The sequence below is a fragment of the Apteryx mantelli genome, chromosome 9 (genome assembly GCF_036417845.1).
Source record: "Apteryx mantelli isolate bAptMan1 chromosome 9, bAptMan1.hap1, whole genome shotgun sequence".
In the NCBI taxonomy this organism is placed as follows: Eukaryota; Metazoa; Chordata; class Aves; order Apterygiformes; family Apterygidae; genus Apteryx; species Apteryx mantelli.
This window is the reverse complement of record NC_089986.1, coordinates 13,654,398-13,671,694: the sequence shown is the minus strand read 5'-3', so window position 1 is coordinate 13,671,694 and position 17,297 is coordinate 13,654,398. Positions and strand designations below refer to the sequence as shown.

The 17,297-nt window shown below is 44.7% G+C and overlaps 1 protein-coding gene across 9 annotated transcripts in view; it reads right to left on the bottom strand.

The window, feature by feature from the left end:
- The window catches only part of LPP (LIM domain containing preferred translocation partner in lipoma), a 356,904-nt gene that overhangs the window by 146,976 nt on the left and 192,631 nt on the right, over positions 1 to 17,297 (bottom strand). For all 9 annotated transcript variants that reach the window (XM_067301782.1, XM_067301780.1, XM_067301788.1 and 6 more), the window contains one exon: positions 10,265 to 10,387. In XM_067301782.1, the coding sequence (XP_067157883.1) occupies positions 10,265 to 10,387 (123 nt within the window). The remainder of the gene's footprint in view (positions 1 to 10,264; positions 10,388 to 17,297) is intronic.

The following is a 17,297-nucleotide window of genomic DNA, read 5'->3' as shown; positions in this document are numbered from 1 at the left end:
TGCCTTTGGACTATATAGCAAGGGCTCCCAGGAGAGGTCCTCTCTCACCAGTAGGACAGACCATGAAAGATATGATGGACCAGCGAATGACAAAACTACCCGAGAACATCACAGATATGCATCCAAAGCATTGTTTTACAGTGAACGGCACAGTCTCTCTGTGCCTCAGCTTTCCATTTGCAAAACAGTAAAAGAATAAAATCTTTCCTTCCTTAGAGCATTACAAGGATAAGATAAATGCAAGGAAAAACTGCAAATGCTCTAGTGAACGGACCCCAGTAAGCTATCAAAATAAACTTTTGAAGGCCATATTTTAAATGCTAGGACTCCCCAGCATGTTCAACCTTCACCGTTAAAATGTATTTAGAAACTGCAACAACTGTAGAAGTTAGTTGCCTCCCTCTTTTAAAGAGTGCAACTCAACAGGAACTCATGTCGGGAGGACCCATACCAGTCTCTAGATAAATCTAACCTAAGAGGTGACTAAGAAGCTAATGCTTCCTTTTCTCCGCACGTTCACTCCTCCTGTCCAAGTCTACCTACTCAACAGTGCCAAACCCAAACTACACAGTCTGTGGGTGCTGCCCGAAGTCCCTGCTGTTAGCCCTAGAAGCAGTGAATCTGAGCTACAACTGCCCACCCTGGCGTGCTCACAAAGTCATTGCTCTCACTGTAACGGGAGGGGCCTGGGGAAGATGCCCAGCGCAGGCCACAGTGAGAATGAAGTCCACCCACTGCATAGTCGCGCAGGTGTTCATCTAAGCTGGTGTGTTGTTTCTTTGGCTCTGAACGACTTCCTTTCCCTAATAGGGAGGGAAACGCAGCTGGTTCATAGTGTGCAAAGAACAGAAACAGTCAACACAAAAGCAACAGAAGCCATAAAGAGCAAAACAAAGGAAGCCTTGTTTCCTATGGATTTGTGACTTGTATCTTGTGCAGGTTCTGACTCTTCCTCTTCTCCTTCCTTACTTCTCCTAACTGCCTCTCCTGCTTCCCTTCTCTGGCCAGTATTAGCCTTGGCATTCATCTGTGCATGCCAACCAAACAACCTGTGTTTCAGGTCAGGGATCCTGGTTAGGGTACAACTCAAAACAGCAGCAGCTCAGGTTGCCTATGCAGCAGGTTTGGCACTTGTGTGCGCGTGTGCAGACCGGCCAGCCAGTGGGCCACTAAGAGCACAACCGGCACACCACTGCAGCCGGCCTTCGCTCCCCTACAAGCACTTGTTTGGGTCTCTCCTCCCCAGCCACTGAGACCACACACTGAAGAAGAGGAAGGGCCCAGCTTTAGCTCTGCATTTGATAGAGCCCAGATATTATTCCCTTTTTGCACCCTCTCTCAGGGAGCTGAGAGCTGACCAGAAGGCGATGCAGCAAGGACAAGGTGTGAACACAGCAGAAACCTCTCCAGTTGTGCTGGGCATGAGCCACCACACGCTCCACTCTCATAAGCTCATGGGACAGCGAAGCACCAAGCATTAAGACACATGTGGCTGGGACTGATTTGATTCAGTTCCCTGGGTTTCCTGCAAATAGGATCCAGTAGATTCCCTTCTGCCGCCTCGTCTTCCCTGCAGGGCCCACACACCACCCCACAGTAGGTTTGCACAAGTGATCATGCCCTGGGAGGGAGAGGGCAAAGCACAGGGAGAAGCAGGAGAGGCTGGGAGCTGGGGAGGCACCCAGGGGTGCATGGCGGGCCAGACCGCATCCCTGCCTCCGTCGCCCACGTTAGCCGGGAACACTGGCAGGCACTACATCAGTCAGCCGTGCTTTCATTTCAAAACGTACCAGGCTGCTCCCTTCCACCGGGCAGCATGAAGGAGAGTGGCTGCTGCATACTTGGAGAAATCACTGACTTGCGCCATGGGACTAAGCTTAATTTTATAGACTTCCTTCCAGCCTTTCCAGCTAGGGAAAACAGCTTCATACTTGTAAAGTCCTGGTGAGATCAGAAAGTGATGATACAGGTCTGAGATATCACAATCAGCTGAACCTGGGGGTTTGAATTCTTCAGGATTTACTATCAAGTCATTGTAGCAAGCCTGTAGATCAAAAAATCCTAAATTGTAGCTGAGCATTAAGCATCTCCGAACACCTTAAGTCAGAAGAAATACAACGCTTGCTATTACTTCTGCTTCAAGGACACTCCAGGACAGAGGGAGACACATTTGTCCAACCCTTAGACCTTTTTGGTGCCTCGGGAGAGGTGCCCAAGTGCTCCCTGCCCTCCCATTCGACAGGGCGCTCTATGTCTGTGACGGTGTGGTGGGCACCAGCGGTCCAGCTTCAGCTCCTCCGGAGACCAGTGCACAAGCCAGACAAGTCATCTAACCTCTCCATGCCTCGGTTTCTCCCTCACCTGTGAAACAGCATGAATACTTCCGTATTTCACAGGGCTGTGGTGGTGGTAAATCTACAGCCGCCAAAGCACTCAGATGCATCGACCCGTGCAAGGACAAAACAGAGGCTGTGTCCCAGCTAAAGGCAACTCTCTGCGCCAGAGGTGGCCGTGTTTCACCGCCCGTACATGTGGATCGCTTGTGAAGCGCTCTGGGGCCCTTCGAGACGACTGCCAATCCAATGCGAGTGCCAAAAACTGAGGATGGGGAAATGATGACAGACTTCCTGAGGTGACGGTATACAGCAGCTTGGTGCCATTGTGGGGAAAAAGATAGAAAACAAAACCTAACAATAGGTAGAAGGCCTTGAACAGCTTTAGAAAGTAAGAGCCCAGCTCTCGGCGGCTCGCAACAAAATAATCATGAATGCAGAAGGAAAAAAAAAAGATCAAATTATGAGGTACTATTTGCTTTTTATCACAGTTCCCAAAGTAAATGTTTATCTTTATCCACATACAAATTTGAGATGCCTGCATAGATTTTAAAGTCCAATATATTCAACAGTAGTTGTCATCTAAAGCTGTAGCCAAGCACGTAGGCAGAAAACCCAAATGATGCAAAAAAAGAAAAGGGGAAAAGGGAAAGTAAACTCTACCAAGATTTCTGCAAACTTGATTATATATCAGAGAAAAGAAACAGCAGGGCTATGGTGCTTTATTTTCACTCTGATGACAGTACAACAGGAAGAAATAATACCCCGCAAAGGTCACTCTTATCCTGTTCATCTGTGACAAGCTGATAATCTGGGATCTCACAAAACTTTTTAAAAACTCTTAACAGACATGCTCTTATCAGAAGGATTAATGTTTAATATATGCCAGCAGATGCAACCAACTGAAGCATCTGCTAATCAGAACAGCACCAGCTAGCTGCACATGCTGGCTGCTGCCCACAAGCACAGGGAGATCCCCCTTCTTGTAGGGAGAGGCCAAATCCAAATGTCCTTGAAAGCAACCGCTGGCTGTGCCTATCACCTCGTATGCGCACTAACCTTGCAACACTCTCCAACACCCCCCCCCACAAGGCAATAATGCCGTTCTGCCTTCGGAGATGGGACCTGCAGGAAGAAGAGTGTTTCCCAGACACGCTAGCTCGCGCGAGCTCCCCAGTGCTCCAGCAGCACTGCTACGAGTGCTGGAGCTCGCCCACTCGGTGTCAGCTCGTGCCTGTCTCCGCGAGACACAGCCACCCCTTGCTTTCCATGCACGAGCCACCCCGAGCCTGTGGGAAAGCAGCGGCAACTCGCAGCCTTCACATGCAAAACCCACAGCCCAGGAGAAGCTGGAAGCAGCACAGTTAGACTGCCGCCAGCCTTTCGGAGCTCCCTCAGGCGCCAGGGGATGCTTCTTAGCTTGACACTTCTGCAGGAAGCTTCGTTCCACCCTTGCTGTCCCACAACCAAAAAAGAGCTCTAAAGAAACCACATGCGGTAAAATACACCTACCTCAAATGAAAATCTACAGAGTGCAACTTGTTACTAGAAAAGCACTGCTCTACCTACCACTCTGTGCTGCTTGAATCAAAACCGTTTTGACACAGCTGCACAGATGCCCACAGATTAGACGTGTTCAGTCCAGTAGAGAGAGATCTGGGAATTTACATTTACCCCAAATATCAAATCTGAAGACAGCAGAAGCTTAGCCAATTTCAGTTCAAATTGCATTGAAGAACATTGAGCAATATTCTGAACACCTGAAAAAGCCAAATCCCACCGAGCCCCCTAAGCCACGAACTGCAAACTCTTTGTCACACAAACACTACAGGAGTGGGAAATTAATTCTGAACCTGCCAAATTAATCTGCTCGTACCCCTAAATTTTCTTCCATTCTCTCATTTGACTGCGTCTGAAAAGAAAGAAGAACATTCTTGACAACAACTGAAATACTAGCAAATGTGCTGTGGACTGCTCTTGCAAAACTCTTCCAACGCATACCAAATTAATTACCCGGGCTCAGTCAAATAACAGCAACAAGGAAATCAGACTCTAAGCCTGGACTAGTAAATTTGCATGCACTGATCTGAAGAGAGCTTTAGCAGCCTGGTTTTCACGTAGCCCATATGTCAATCCCCCAGTCCAAACCAATAGCAATCACGGAGCTTTTTTCTATGCTGGGGAATGCTATTCTCTTTGCTGACTAGTCAGCTTCATTCATGATTGAAGATACCACTCCATGTAAACAAAGACAAACACCCAAACTCTTAGCTGTGCATTCCTGGCACAGATATAAATGGGGCATTAAAATTAGAAATGCACATGGAAAAATGCTCCTAGGAGTCTTCAGCACTGAATGTTTTGTCTTATTTCGTGGTTTCCAGTTCTGTAGCAGAAACTGCTCAATCCTGTCCCATCATTCTGCAAGCAAATAACGTCCATTTCCTTTCCACTGCTTTTGTTATCCTCAACCGGTTGTCAAAAGAAGTAATGGAATAACAACCAAAGCTGTCAAACATTTGAATTCCTCTTAAATTTCAGACATTAGAAGATATTATTTTCCCAGTATGTTTAGAGCTTAATGAAAACGTATCACTAATTTTTTATTTTAATTTTATTTACTTCTGTATTGTTCTGCAGCTTACAGTAATATTTTGAAGTAAAACTCATCCTCACTCATTTAGGCTGACAGTTTTGGTAGTAGCAAGTGTCAAGTGGCTGGAGCCATGATGTAGAGGCAGAGACACAGGCATGACTCCTCAGGTACCTTACCTAACTCTGGCTTCATTTTCCTCGTTTGGGAAAAGGAAAAACAATTTCTTTTTCTTTTTTAATTATTTGTACAACCACATCACCTAAAGGCCTTCAACCCAGACGAGGGCTTCCTTTTGCTAAATGCTATACACATGGGTAATAAGACACAAATCACACGGAAGCAGTTGCCAAGCTAAACACACAGGAGAGATTACGAGAGGAAGCAGAGCAGAAATGCTACACTCAAGGTCATTTAGCAGGATGGTGGTAGCTGGGAATCAAACAGGTCTTCCGAGTACCAGCCCAGTCCCCTCTGGATCGTGCTGCCTCCAAGAGCTGTAGACAAGCAGATTTGATCTTGACCATCAGAGTACTTTTCTGCTATTTGAATACTCTGTAAATTTGGGTCACCCAGTATTCATCTCTGAAAAAAGGCTAACTACCTTTGGACCAGGTACATCTTACTACCTGTACACAACCCACCAAGTCCTATTTTGCCAAACAGACACTCTATAGGAAATTCAGGATAAAACTCAGAGTTTCAGAATGTGGGTGTCTGATACCAAACAAAGCAATCAGCATTCAATACATAATTCACAGCAGGGACAAAAAGCCCTGAGCTTTCATATGCTGCTATTTCCAGTATTTCGTTTTCACAGCCTCTGCTGGAAGCTTTTTCTCCACAGTCACAAAGTTTTCCTGACTTTTTTTTTTTTAATGTAAACATTTATTTTCTGGGCTGAAATTTGGCATATTTTTTTGTTTAAGGCCTTGCTGCACACATCTCTTAAGCAAAGATTTAAGCAGCACAGTTAAAAAAGAAAAAAACAACAACACTAAGTTGAGGAAAATACCCTCTAATAGTGTAGTAAGATGACCACAACATCCACTTAGTCCCCTACTTGGGATTCACCTAAGGTAGGCATAACCCCTGCTCCAATCCGTGGAAGTTATGTACCTAAAACCCTTGCCTACATGACCTCCTTTTACTACTAAACAGGTTCTCTACTTTTCAGTTTTCCAATGGGTTACTGCAATTCAGAAGGTATTATATGTAAATAGAGAACACACTGTAGCTACACAAGAGAATCTCTGTACTTTATATATCACGCTAACATTTCTAAATTTTACCAAGTGGGGGAAAAATATTAATTAGATTTTCTCATAATGCATCTGCAGTTCTTCAAACAAGACTTAAGGCAAGCTGATTTATTAGCATGCCCTTGCAATCTCAGTGATGTTGGTATCAGGTTAGTTTCCTTTTCTAATTCAATCACTGCATGAGCAAGGCTGGACCTGGCAGTTCCAAGAAGGTCGCACAAAATTCCCTAGCTCGATTGCTGTTGTGTCCTTTCTAAAACTTCAGCTCCAGAAAAATTTGTGAAACGTGGTCTCTCTCCTTCCAGCTCACACGACAGAAAACATCCTTAGACACTGCTGTGTTGCAGCTAAAGATGACAACTTAGTCTTGTGATTTTCTGCTGTTTTTGCTATGTGCAATTCTGAAAGAAAACCCCAGTATTTTAATCACTTTTGGCCGCTTCTGTGACTCAGTCAGAGAGACTTTCACTTGTAAGTCATGGGCTCTGCTTGGGGCTGAGGTGATGATGACCGAAAGCTGCTTCTCACCCACGCGTTGTTGATGGCCAATATGAAGTAAACTATCGATGCCTAGAAAGCCTCCCCTGCAGAGGCCTCTCGTGACAACTGCCTCAATCCAGAGACAAGAACTAATTAGAAACGAAGCCTGAGATAATCTTTCACTTTGAGCTTCAGCGATGTCAGGGTTGACTCATGCTGAGGTACCGGACTATGCAGACTCAAAGCGGGACTTCTTCCAGACAAAGCTGCCATAAGGCCGACATCCACTGTGGGGAGGAAGGATCTTTTCTGCTCTATGAAAGATCTATGCCGAGAAAATGCTTTTCTCCCTCATCACTTCAGAGGAGAGGGCAGCACACAGCTTTGCAGGACAACGGCATCCTCCCGCCTCTGCCCAAGACACAGGAAGCATCTAACGGGACCTGGGTGAACCTTCCATCAATACTACAGATTGGCGCTCCCATGCTCCCCTGCCCTGAAGAAGGCAAGAACACCAGGTACCATCTTGGCACTGTTGATCCCAGGTGTCAAAACTCTCTCCTTGCTCCCTGTTAGCGGTGGCCAATTTTAGCTCATGGCAATGTCCTTATTTCCTGTCTGGCACACAAGAAGTGCTCCTCTGCTTCGTATTTATATGCCAGCTCATGTCTGCAATAGCGGCAAAACACTACCTGAGAGAGGCCCCAGGTATGCCACCCCAGATAGTCTAGGGATGGTCACTCATCAGTGTCTTTAACGGCAGGTCTGCTGGCCACGGGGAAATGTCAAGGGTTAACAACATCCCTCATTCTGAAAAGTATTATGGACTTTCCAAAACTACTGTCCAGGGAATAATCCCTCTGCTTTGGGTCCACCTCCCACTGGACTGTCTCTCACTGGAATCCTAAACTCATGCAGAGTATTGCAAGAGCTTGTCTGTGTGTAAATGTATGCTGACCAAGGTAGGGCATGTTAAATAAACTGCTTGTCATTATCCCAGTATAACACCTACTCCAGTACGCGAGGACTATTTTACAGTTTAGTTTATGCTGCTTTTAAACTATTTTAAGATAAAATAAAAAAAAGAAACAGATCAATAAAATTTCTCTTATTCCAGAACACGAGTATCCACAAGGGCAAGGTATGCCAATAAAATTATTATAATGCTTTAACTCCGTAAGCACAACTGGAAAAGTCTTCTCTAAAAACAAGCCGTAACTCTATTTTTCTATCTGCAGCCATTATCCTGATAAATTTGGGAAGGTCAGCTAAGGTGTAATCCAATAAATGCGCTGATGTTCTGAGTAAGTACCTCACAATTTGCAGCCTAATCTATTATCCTACTATAAGACCATCAAATGACTCATCAGTTTTAATACCTAGTACAGATCAAACAAAGATAAATATCAAAGCTTTGCATTCTAGTTCCACCCTTCAAGGACTTGTTTCAGTACTTTTTAATTACAGCAGATGACACATTCAGCTCTGACATTTGCTTTTTCTAACGGCTATAGTTAATAGTTGCCGTAATCATACTTTTCATGAGACATAATTATGTTAACCAATAAATATTGAAAAGTCTGACAAACTGAATGAAGAAAAGTGGCATTTGGTCCCAGATCTGAAATTCCGCTTTTTTTGTCCACAGTAGCTATTGTAAGAAACACACTAGGGAATCTCATCCTGACATTCCTGGGCTCAGGGGGACAAATCTTTGTAGTCCCCACCAGAACTGCAGGCAAAAAACCACATAAACAAATGCATGTGCCAGGCAGCACACATGATCCTGGAGGTTGCTGCACTTAAAAAGTCAGATCAAATCCAGAGCAACTTGGGCTATGCCTTCTGATTCTACAGAAACTCAAATAAGCCTACAGAACTTTGTAATTGAACTCTGTGATTTTTTATAGATATATTACAAGTACAAAATAAAGCAAAAAAACATTTTACTCACCCAATTCCAGATCTCAAAGAGGGAAATATGAGGAGAAAGTCAGCAGTACTGTCAGACAATTGCAAAAGCTATGTGAAGTGGTTTCAGAAGTTACATGTCTCTAAGACACGGTAGCTGACTATGCAGGCACAGCAAATAAAAATGAATAGGTCAAATCACTTCCAGTTAACTCTCTCACAGTGTTTTGATCCTATAAAGCCTTTCTCAATAACAGTGTGCATTTGTATGTTTGGCCCACACAAACACAAACGAATGCAGATTATTTGATACAGTACATGAGCACAATCACTGTTAAAACTTGTCTCATTTATTGCAACAACAAAAATCCATTGGGAAAAGGACCAAATCATATCCGGTTTATGTTGCTACTGTTTTTTTTGACTGACTGACCCAAATCAGACTGTTTAAAAGGTCTGTAAGTTTATGCAAGAACTGTGTACATGCAGCTAGAATGAAAAAGAGGTTTATTAGGAGGTCTCTGCAGAAAGCAAGGGATTCACACAGGTCAAGATGCCAGAGCCTCTGCTTGCAGACGGACACCTGGGCTGGAATACAGATCTGATAGAACTCCATTTTTGCTAAGTCAACATTCACATACTTAAACATGAGCAAACGTAAATGATCTCTGATCGCTATTTCAGTTCTGCTCAGAAAGTATTGTTTCTCAACTGCCCAAAACAAATGTAACAATGAAAAGAACAAAAAGAGCCAAAAACTAGAGAGATGGCCCATAGGGATAATGGATGCACACAGTATCATTCAACTTGCTTTTCCGATTCTTTTAACCTTTGAGGCTTTAATCAGAGCTGATATTGGTCAGATGAAGACGACATACGCATAGAGCTGCATGCATACCTACGAACACATATATGTATAACAAATGAGACTACTCTTGAGAAAGGGAAGTGAAGTAGCTGCACAACCGGGCACAAACACATTTGGGATGAATGTAAAGATCTCATGAATTGCCCTTTTTAAAGTGCCACTGAGGTGTCACTGTTTCATACAATAAAAAGATGACACCTTACCAGAATTTAAATAGCTCTACTCAAGTATTACCTACATTAGTGACAAAAATGAGCTGAGCTCCTGTCACCCCAACAGTCCTTGTCTAGACACAGAAGAATAAGTGGAATTCCAATCTGCCTTCCTGCGTTACCAACCACTCTGACAGCTGAGCTATGATCCAAGCCACTTCATCGCCACCGATTAGACAACAAAAACAAAAGAAAACAACTTGAGATGCAGATATCTGGATCATTCTAGCAGCGTGACAGATAAAAGTTAACAAAGAAAATGCGTAAAAGTACTTGTGAATCGAGCAGGTTTTAATTCACGAGCTATTGTTGACAAAACTTGGGGAGAACGAAATGCCATTTTTTGGAAGTATTTTTTTTCCAACAATCTCTGCAGCAATCTAGCAATTGCGATCAGAGACCCTTTGCTCAGCGGTACTACAGCTTTTGAACTGGTGCCTCCTTTGGAGCGGCTGCTCCCTCCTTCCCATTGACAGCCACATCTGGATGCTATCAGGACAAACTGGCACGCCTGCTCGCAACAAATACCAAATGGTTAGCAAATTGACTCCAGCAGTCAATTCTGGCCTGTTTCCCACTCTCAGTTTACGCAATGCGCCACTAACCTGTTGAGACCGAGGCTTGTAAGGAGAGCTGCTTTCTAAGTCAGCCAGGATGCTGGTCAGAGAATCGATTTCTGCATCTAAACTGGATCGTCTCTCTTCAAGGGTCTTGCCGCCAGGATTCACCTTAAAGGAAAAAGAGTTCCAGTTATTCAAACCACTTGGCCTGGCACATGGTTTCCAACAGTCCTCAAATGGAGCTGCTGACATGCCCCAGGAATATCTCTCAGCTTGCATGGACAAACATGTTGAAATGCTATAGCTGCCTCCATAATCTGGGATGAGCAGAAAACCTCCAACACACAAGGATTTAGGCTGCTTTGGGGGTTTTCTTCACGCATTTCCCACAATGATGCTACTGTGTTAAGTTTACTTTGAGGATTAGGAAACTTGTGCTGTGGAGGTGAGTGGGCAGGATAACCACAGTCTCCACAGCTGGAAAAGCTGTATTTTAGCACGAAATCTGGCTGGGCAGTCTGAGTTAGGGGACAGATTTGAATACCTGGATTCTGAAAGCATCTTTTCTGCCAAGTCCCCATCCAAGAGGAAGCACAGACAGAGCAGAGCTGCAAGCCTCAGTGGCCAGTGACTAGCCACCTGCACCTATTATTATTTTTAATGAAGCTGGGGTACCTGTCCAATTCGACACTTCTTCACAGTTTCCATCTAGAAAATGAGTTCCAAGGAGGAGCAAAAAATTATTTTTTTTTCATCCCTGGTTCATCCCTAGCTGACTCAAGGTGAAGGGCACTATTTGCAATAAGTAGTGACAAAATAACCCCTTGGGAAGAGGGGTATTACGCAGGAAGGTCCTCTTCCAGAGTGGCCACTAGCCTACGTTCAAGACCCTTTCGATTCAATGCATCTTCCATTCTCTCTGTTTTCAAAATGTCCCAGCCCCACTTAGACCCAGGCTGATAGGGGCATTCACTTGAAGGGGAGAGACATGAATTTTAACAACCACCACCCTGCCTACCCAAGCAAAGAGCAAAACCCCAGATCCCAGCATCCCAGGAGAGTGTGCCATCCCCAAGCTATTGTTAGAGGGCTGCATTACAATCTAGAATAACTGTTTTAAAAGAGGAGTCCTTCACGTTCTTCGTTTCTGAAAAAACAACTCAGTCCAAAGCTTCCAGGGAAGAACTCCATGCTGTACATCCCAACCAACACAGCTACAGTGCGTAAAGCAAGGAAAACACCTTCCTCTTCAAAATTTTCCATGGCTTGGAAATTAGGGAACTTCAGCAGGAATGAGAAGTGTGTGTGCCCCAGCACACCTCTCCTCTCCGAGCAGCCCAGAGTGATCCAACAGCACTGCTGCGCCCAGGGTCCTGCATTTGCAGAGGCTGTAGCTGCCACGCTCTGAGCCGGCTCAGCGTTGCGCCTCGCGCCAGCCACTAAGGCCCCACACCAGCTGTGGCATAGGTGCTGCACAACTTGTCCCAGCCCATGCTTGTGGCAAGCGCAGGAGCAGGACTTCCTGAGCCATGTGAAATATTGCACATTTAAATCTTTTCTGAACCTGAGTCATAGTTAGTATTTGTCTTGTGCCTTTCCACATCTGTCTTATCTGCAAATTCCTCTGTGTGCACCTGCAGAGCTCAGTACAGAAGAGCTCACTTTCAGCTCGACTGCTACAATAATAAAAGTGAATCCTGAAGAATTATATAACAACTCACCTAATTTCAACCATAATGCCTCTTCAGACTATACCAGCACTTCCCCACAGACAACCCAGCTCTGTTTGCCTTCATGTCACCAAGTTACTTCCATTTTCCAAGCCAAAAACTAGTCTTCCCCTTTAGCTCACTGACTGCTCCAGATAGTTTTTATTTAAATTTCATTTCAGGAGCGCTAGATCATTACCTGTTTTACAAACGCCCCAGTCATCAATCCGACACATAAATGGCAAGTTGGTCAAAGAGAGACAGCCTATGCAAAGCCAGCAGGCTCTGATCTGCCAAGCTTATACGTGCTAAGGCATTCATTAGTTCCTAATGATTATTAAATCTTACTGGATTACAATAAATTTGGCTTGACTAACACAAAAATGAAATCTCCAGTATGCTTTATGCAAGAACACATCATTTAAAAGGCTGAGAGTCAAGTTAGAAACTACTTATAAACCCAATTTTTTTGCCTATTTTTATTGTAGAGCCAGTCAAAAATTTTCCAGCCAAACTATTTTTCAGGAAAGAAATACTTTTCACAAGAATCACTCCAGATCATTACTCCTGCCTAGTTGTAGGTACTTGTATTTTTTAATCAGAAAAAGTCCAATTTCGTTTTCACTATTAATGCACTTCATTGCCTTTGTTTGGTTCTTCTCCATTCTCCAATTATTGGCCTACAATAACTACAGGGCAGCCACAGATTTCTCCATCGCGGTGCTAAACACAGCCCACACACAGAAACTGAGATTTCTCCACTCCTAAAAATTTTTAAGCTAAGCAGTCAAAAGCCATCCTGGAAGTGGGGAGAGATGTGGAGGGCACCCAAGGCCCCAACATATGAGGTGATAAACTGTGCAGCAAGCCACTGGCAGAGCCAGGAATAAAACTAGAGACCATGAAACTGAGGTTTTAATACCCTGGGTGTGGGACTGTGCTGACCCTGGAAAGATAGGACAGTGGTACATAAGAAGATCACCCAATTTCATTTCAGCTTCTTTGCATTTCCGTGCCACATTATGCCCAGGTTCTCATTCCCCAGAACAATTATGCAATAGCTGACTCGCAAATGCTGCAGAACAAGTTGTAAGGTTGTAAAAGTTAAATGTCCTTAGGAAACCTAGAAAAATAAAATAAAAAAGCATGGAAACATCTCTATTGATTCTGGGATCTGTAAAAGATTTATTTATTCAATTAAAATATAATCAACATAGATTAAGAGCCCAATTCTGCAAAGGCTAGACACAATGCAGTATGCCAGTGCCAACAAAATAATGCTACCGATGTTTGTAAGGGCCTATTGGGACAGGACTGGACTTTTAGTACATCAGAGAAATGGCAATTCTCGCAAAGGCAGATTTCTCCTTGCTTCCTCTTCCCCAGCTCCATGAATCTCACACTTCTCTGCATGCAGTGCTCCAGTTTCAACTGAGAGGTTTGTTGCGTGTGGAAACAAGAGAAGAATTTGCAATACTAACTTTAGTAAGAGAGGGTTAAACAATTTCTCTTCTCATGCTCTCCATCATGACTTTGCTATAAAAGTTTTATGGTATTATTCTGGAACAAAACCCAAGCCCTAGGTCCCAAGACACAACAGGTTAGCGCAGACACGGTTCTATTCTGAGGAACCCAGACTGGTTAAGCCCCGGACTTAGCAAACATAGAAACCGGAACCAGAAAGAACTGCTTATTCTATTTCTGCCTGGATTTACCGTATTGTTACAGACATGTCACTTGTGCACCCTTCCCTTCAGCCAGAAGAATACGGAAAAATGGGTTTAAAAAGAAAAAGGATGCTATTTCTGGCCTGACCAATGTGAGTTTGAGAAAAAGCAAACATGAGCCTACTCAGTCCAACAAATTACTCATGCCAGGGAATATCCACTCACGTGAATTTCTGCAACTCCTACAGTCCTATCCCCTGGCTCAGTCCCTGCTGCAAGGCAAAAAAGAGAAAAACTGCAGAGTTTCACCACTTGGCTTGTTTGGCCGTCCCAAATTCCTGGTGTGCAGCTCGGAGCAGCTGTGACAGTAAGGCATTGCTGAGCCCTGTCAACCCACACTGTTCTGACGAAACCAACTTTAATTTTGCTAATCCTATCACCCAGCACCAGTCAGTGTCACAGGTCGCCCCCCGCTACCCCAAGGGATATTCATTTTCAGAACATGCAGCATCTCAATGCAGGCACCTCAAAGTTTAGCTCACTGTGCTAAAAAGGCTATCAGGCCATTCACTGGGCTAGAGACACAAAAAGCACATTGATTTCCCTAGAGGCCATCCTAGATTACCTGCTTTAATCACACTTTGTAAGCTACAGAAGAGGAATTAGAACATTTGTCATGTGTCCAAGCTAGCTCCTTGCAGCAGGTTTAAAAAGACTGGGAGAAACTGGCTCCCACATGCCCTTCCAAGTTCCTCTTCCCTGACCCAAATTCCTTTCCCTACCCAGACACAACTTCCTCTCCTTTATTCTCCTGTCCATCCTCTCCCAATCCCTTGTGTCTCTTTTCTTCTCTGCTCTCAGTCTCTGTTTCCCCCTCTCCATGCCCTGTTCACCTCCACGCAGTGTTGCAGCTTGGGGCAGTCAGTAGGCCCTTGGGACAAGGGCGAGATGCACGTGTCCTGGGCTGCCAGGTTGGTTTCCAGGCCCCTGCGGGGACTCATGTCCATGCCCAGTGGTGTTGCTAAAAGTGACTCTAGAGTCACAGGGTACGAATTCCACCAATTCAATTCAACAGCCAAATGCCTCAACATTTTAAGAGCATCAGGATTTTGCACTCTGCAGTGCAGTTTTCCAGCATCAAGATCAACCTCCTCCCCACCCTTCTTGGCCTTGCTCAAGTCTGGCCTGACATAGGTTGAGCTGAGCATGTTTCATGAGTGCTGCAGCCAGTTCATCCTCTGAGCTGTACACAGGAACGTATTGGGAAATGCAATGCTATCATATACGTACAGACATGTCCAAGACAGCAGAGCCAAGGCTAGACATGTAACCTTCCTTCTGGCATTAACTGGCTCTGGACTGCTTCACCATCCAAACTTCACACTCTCTTGATCTTGCTTTTTGTATGGAAGCATCAGCCGTGTCTGGGAGCCTTGCCACTTGCCGCTTAGTCTGAGTTCCGTGACTCGGCTCCCTCACCCAACAATATCTGCCAGTCTTCAGGTCAGTTGCAGGTGAGAAATCCACTCCCGACCTGAGGGTAATGGCACGTCTCCCTGTAATACTGACAAGCGGAGTACCTGCTGCAGTATCTCCTAGGGCTCCAGCACTGGTTTAGTAGGGAAGATGCACTCATTCCATGTCTTCCCCCACAGATCTCCATTCATGAACTGTCACAACACTTTAGACAGTTACACCTGTACACTTGCCTTGCCACACTGACCCTGGCCTGTGCTTTCCTAAGCAGACAACCAGAAAGGAAAGAAGGGAAGGAAGCAGAATCCAAACTGAAGAGCACACAAGGAGGATAGAAGGTCTTCCCTACACCCTACTCCATGGGCCCTGCATGCAACAGGGGTCCCAATGCCTCCTTTGCAGTCACAGGTTACAGAAAACCTCATAATTCGCATGTGGAAGAATGGAGATAAACACCACGGAGACAAGAAAGGTCATAGCTAATGACTGGAAATAAATGGGCTGGGGGGCCCCCCAAGTACAGAGGTTTCACTGGGAGAGTGCGATGCTTGGGGAGCTCTCTGGTCTGTGACATCCAAGAGTGGGGAAAAGCAGGGATGGAAAGGTAGCAGTGCATGGCATGGGAGAGCACTTTGCAGCAAAGGCAGTGATGGTGCCATGGTGGGAAAGAAAGGACTAAGCAGCAGAGTGAGGAAGAGGGGCATCGAGGCAAAACTTGAGTTGTGAGAAGGTAGACAGTAGATAAGGACTTGTGCCCTGAAAGACTTCCTTGTATTTTGCTCTAGCAAACCTCACTGAGACACACACAAGGTAGCAGAGCTGGTAAATTCTTGGCAGATGTAACTGGCCATTGGTTTCACAGAATTCAGCTCCTTTAGCTTGTCACTTCACACCCACTTGTACCTCCTAAAATCCAAGCAGCTACAGGGCAACCTGCTGAGGGTTTAGATCCCTTGGGGACAGGATGAAGCCAGACTAGGCTAATCTGGCAAAGAGACAACATGGCATTTGGCACTTGCAAAACCTCCTTCCATTTTTCCTACCTTTTATCCTTTGCAGACCTCCACCTGCTGCCTGCTTCTGCCAGGTCACAACCCCCACCAACAGTTTGAAACTCTCTGCAGGCTCTGGAGATCCTTGGATAGAGACTGAGGTGGTACAAAGAGCAAATGAAACAGCTCTCCAAACAAGGAGTTTGCATCTCTTTCTACTCTGTGGCCTCAGGCACTGGGTTTAGACAGAGCCACAGACAAAAAAAGAAGGATGGGGCTCTTATTTTCTATTTTAGCTGGGGCGAAGAAGAGGGGAAGGATGTTTGATTTCAATGGCATCCACTTTACATACAAGAAGAGACTGTGAGAAATTTTAACCAGGAAGAAAAGTGATTCAGTCTTGATACACTCCAGGCTGGAGTTTGTGTTTAATTTTTTTTTTCTTTGCACTTTCTCCAACAATATGACTGCCAGAGGCAAGATCCTTTTCAAACACACACCCTTGTTACCCTGTCTCTCTTGCGGTAGAATTTCCCAGACTTCTTTCCAAGGTCACAAAAGCCCTCTAAAGTGCAAAAAGACACTGCAGTGGCAAAAAAGATGCATCCTTAAGGGCATATATCAGAAAAATGAAGCATCCAGAAGATAAGTTGCTGTGATCTATTCTCCCCTGAACCTACAGACAAGCGCAAACATTTTGTTTCAAATTCCCTAATATGAATCAAAACAGTTCAAAGAGGCTGCCCCACCAAGCACGCACATGGAGACAAGAGCTGACTACAGCACTGGGGGCGGGGGGTGGGGGGGATCCAAGATGCTTGGACTTGATGCAAAAGTGCTGTTCCAGGCATCAGGGAAGGGCTGGAAATGTAGTCATGCCCTTTAAAAACAGGGAGATTGAGTCTTTTGAAACAAATCTGAAATGATGGAAGATTTCAGCAGATGTGACTGCAGTGATTTCAGCACACATGATTCTATCAAGGATCTAATAGAAAAGAACTTCCCTGCTGTTCCATCAGGCTCAAGGCAGGCCTGAAACATCCTTTTTAGTCTTTTGATGACATCAAGGATAAAAGCTAAAGGGAAGTTAGTATTTGATTTATTTTTTCCCCTGCTCTTTCTTTTTTTAAGTCACGGAATAGTTTTACCTGGTTTATGTTGCTGCATATTAGCTGGACAAAAGAACAACACTCGAAAAGTTAGAAGTGGATTGTCCAAAGATGTCATTCTGTAT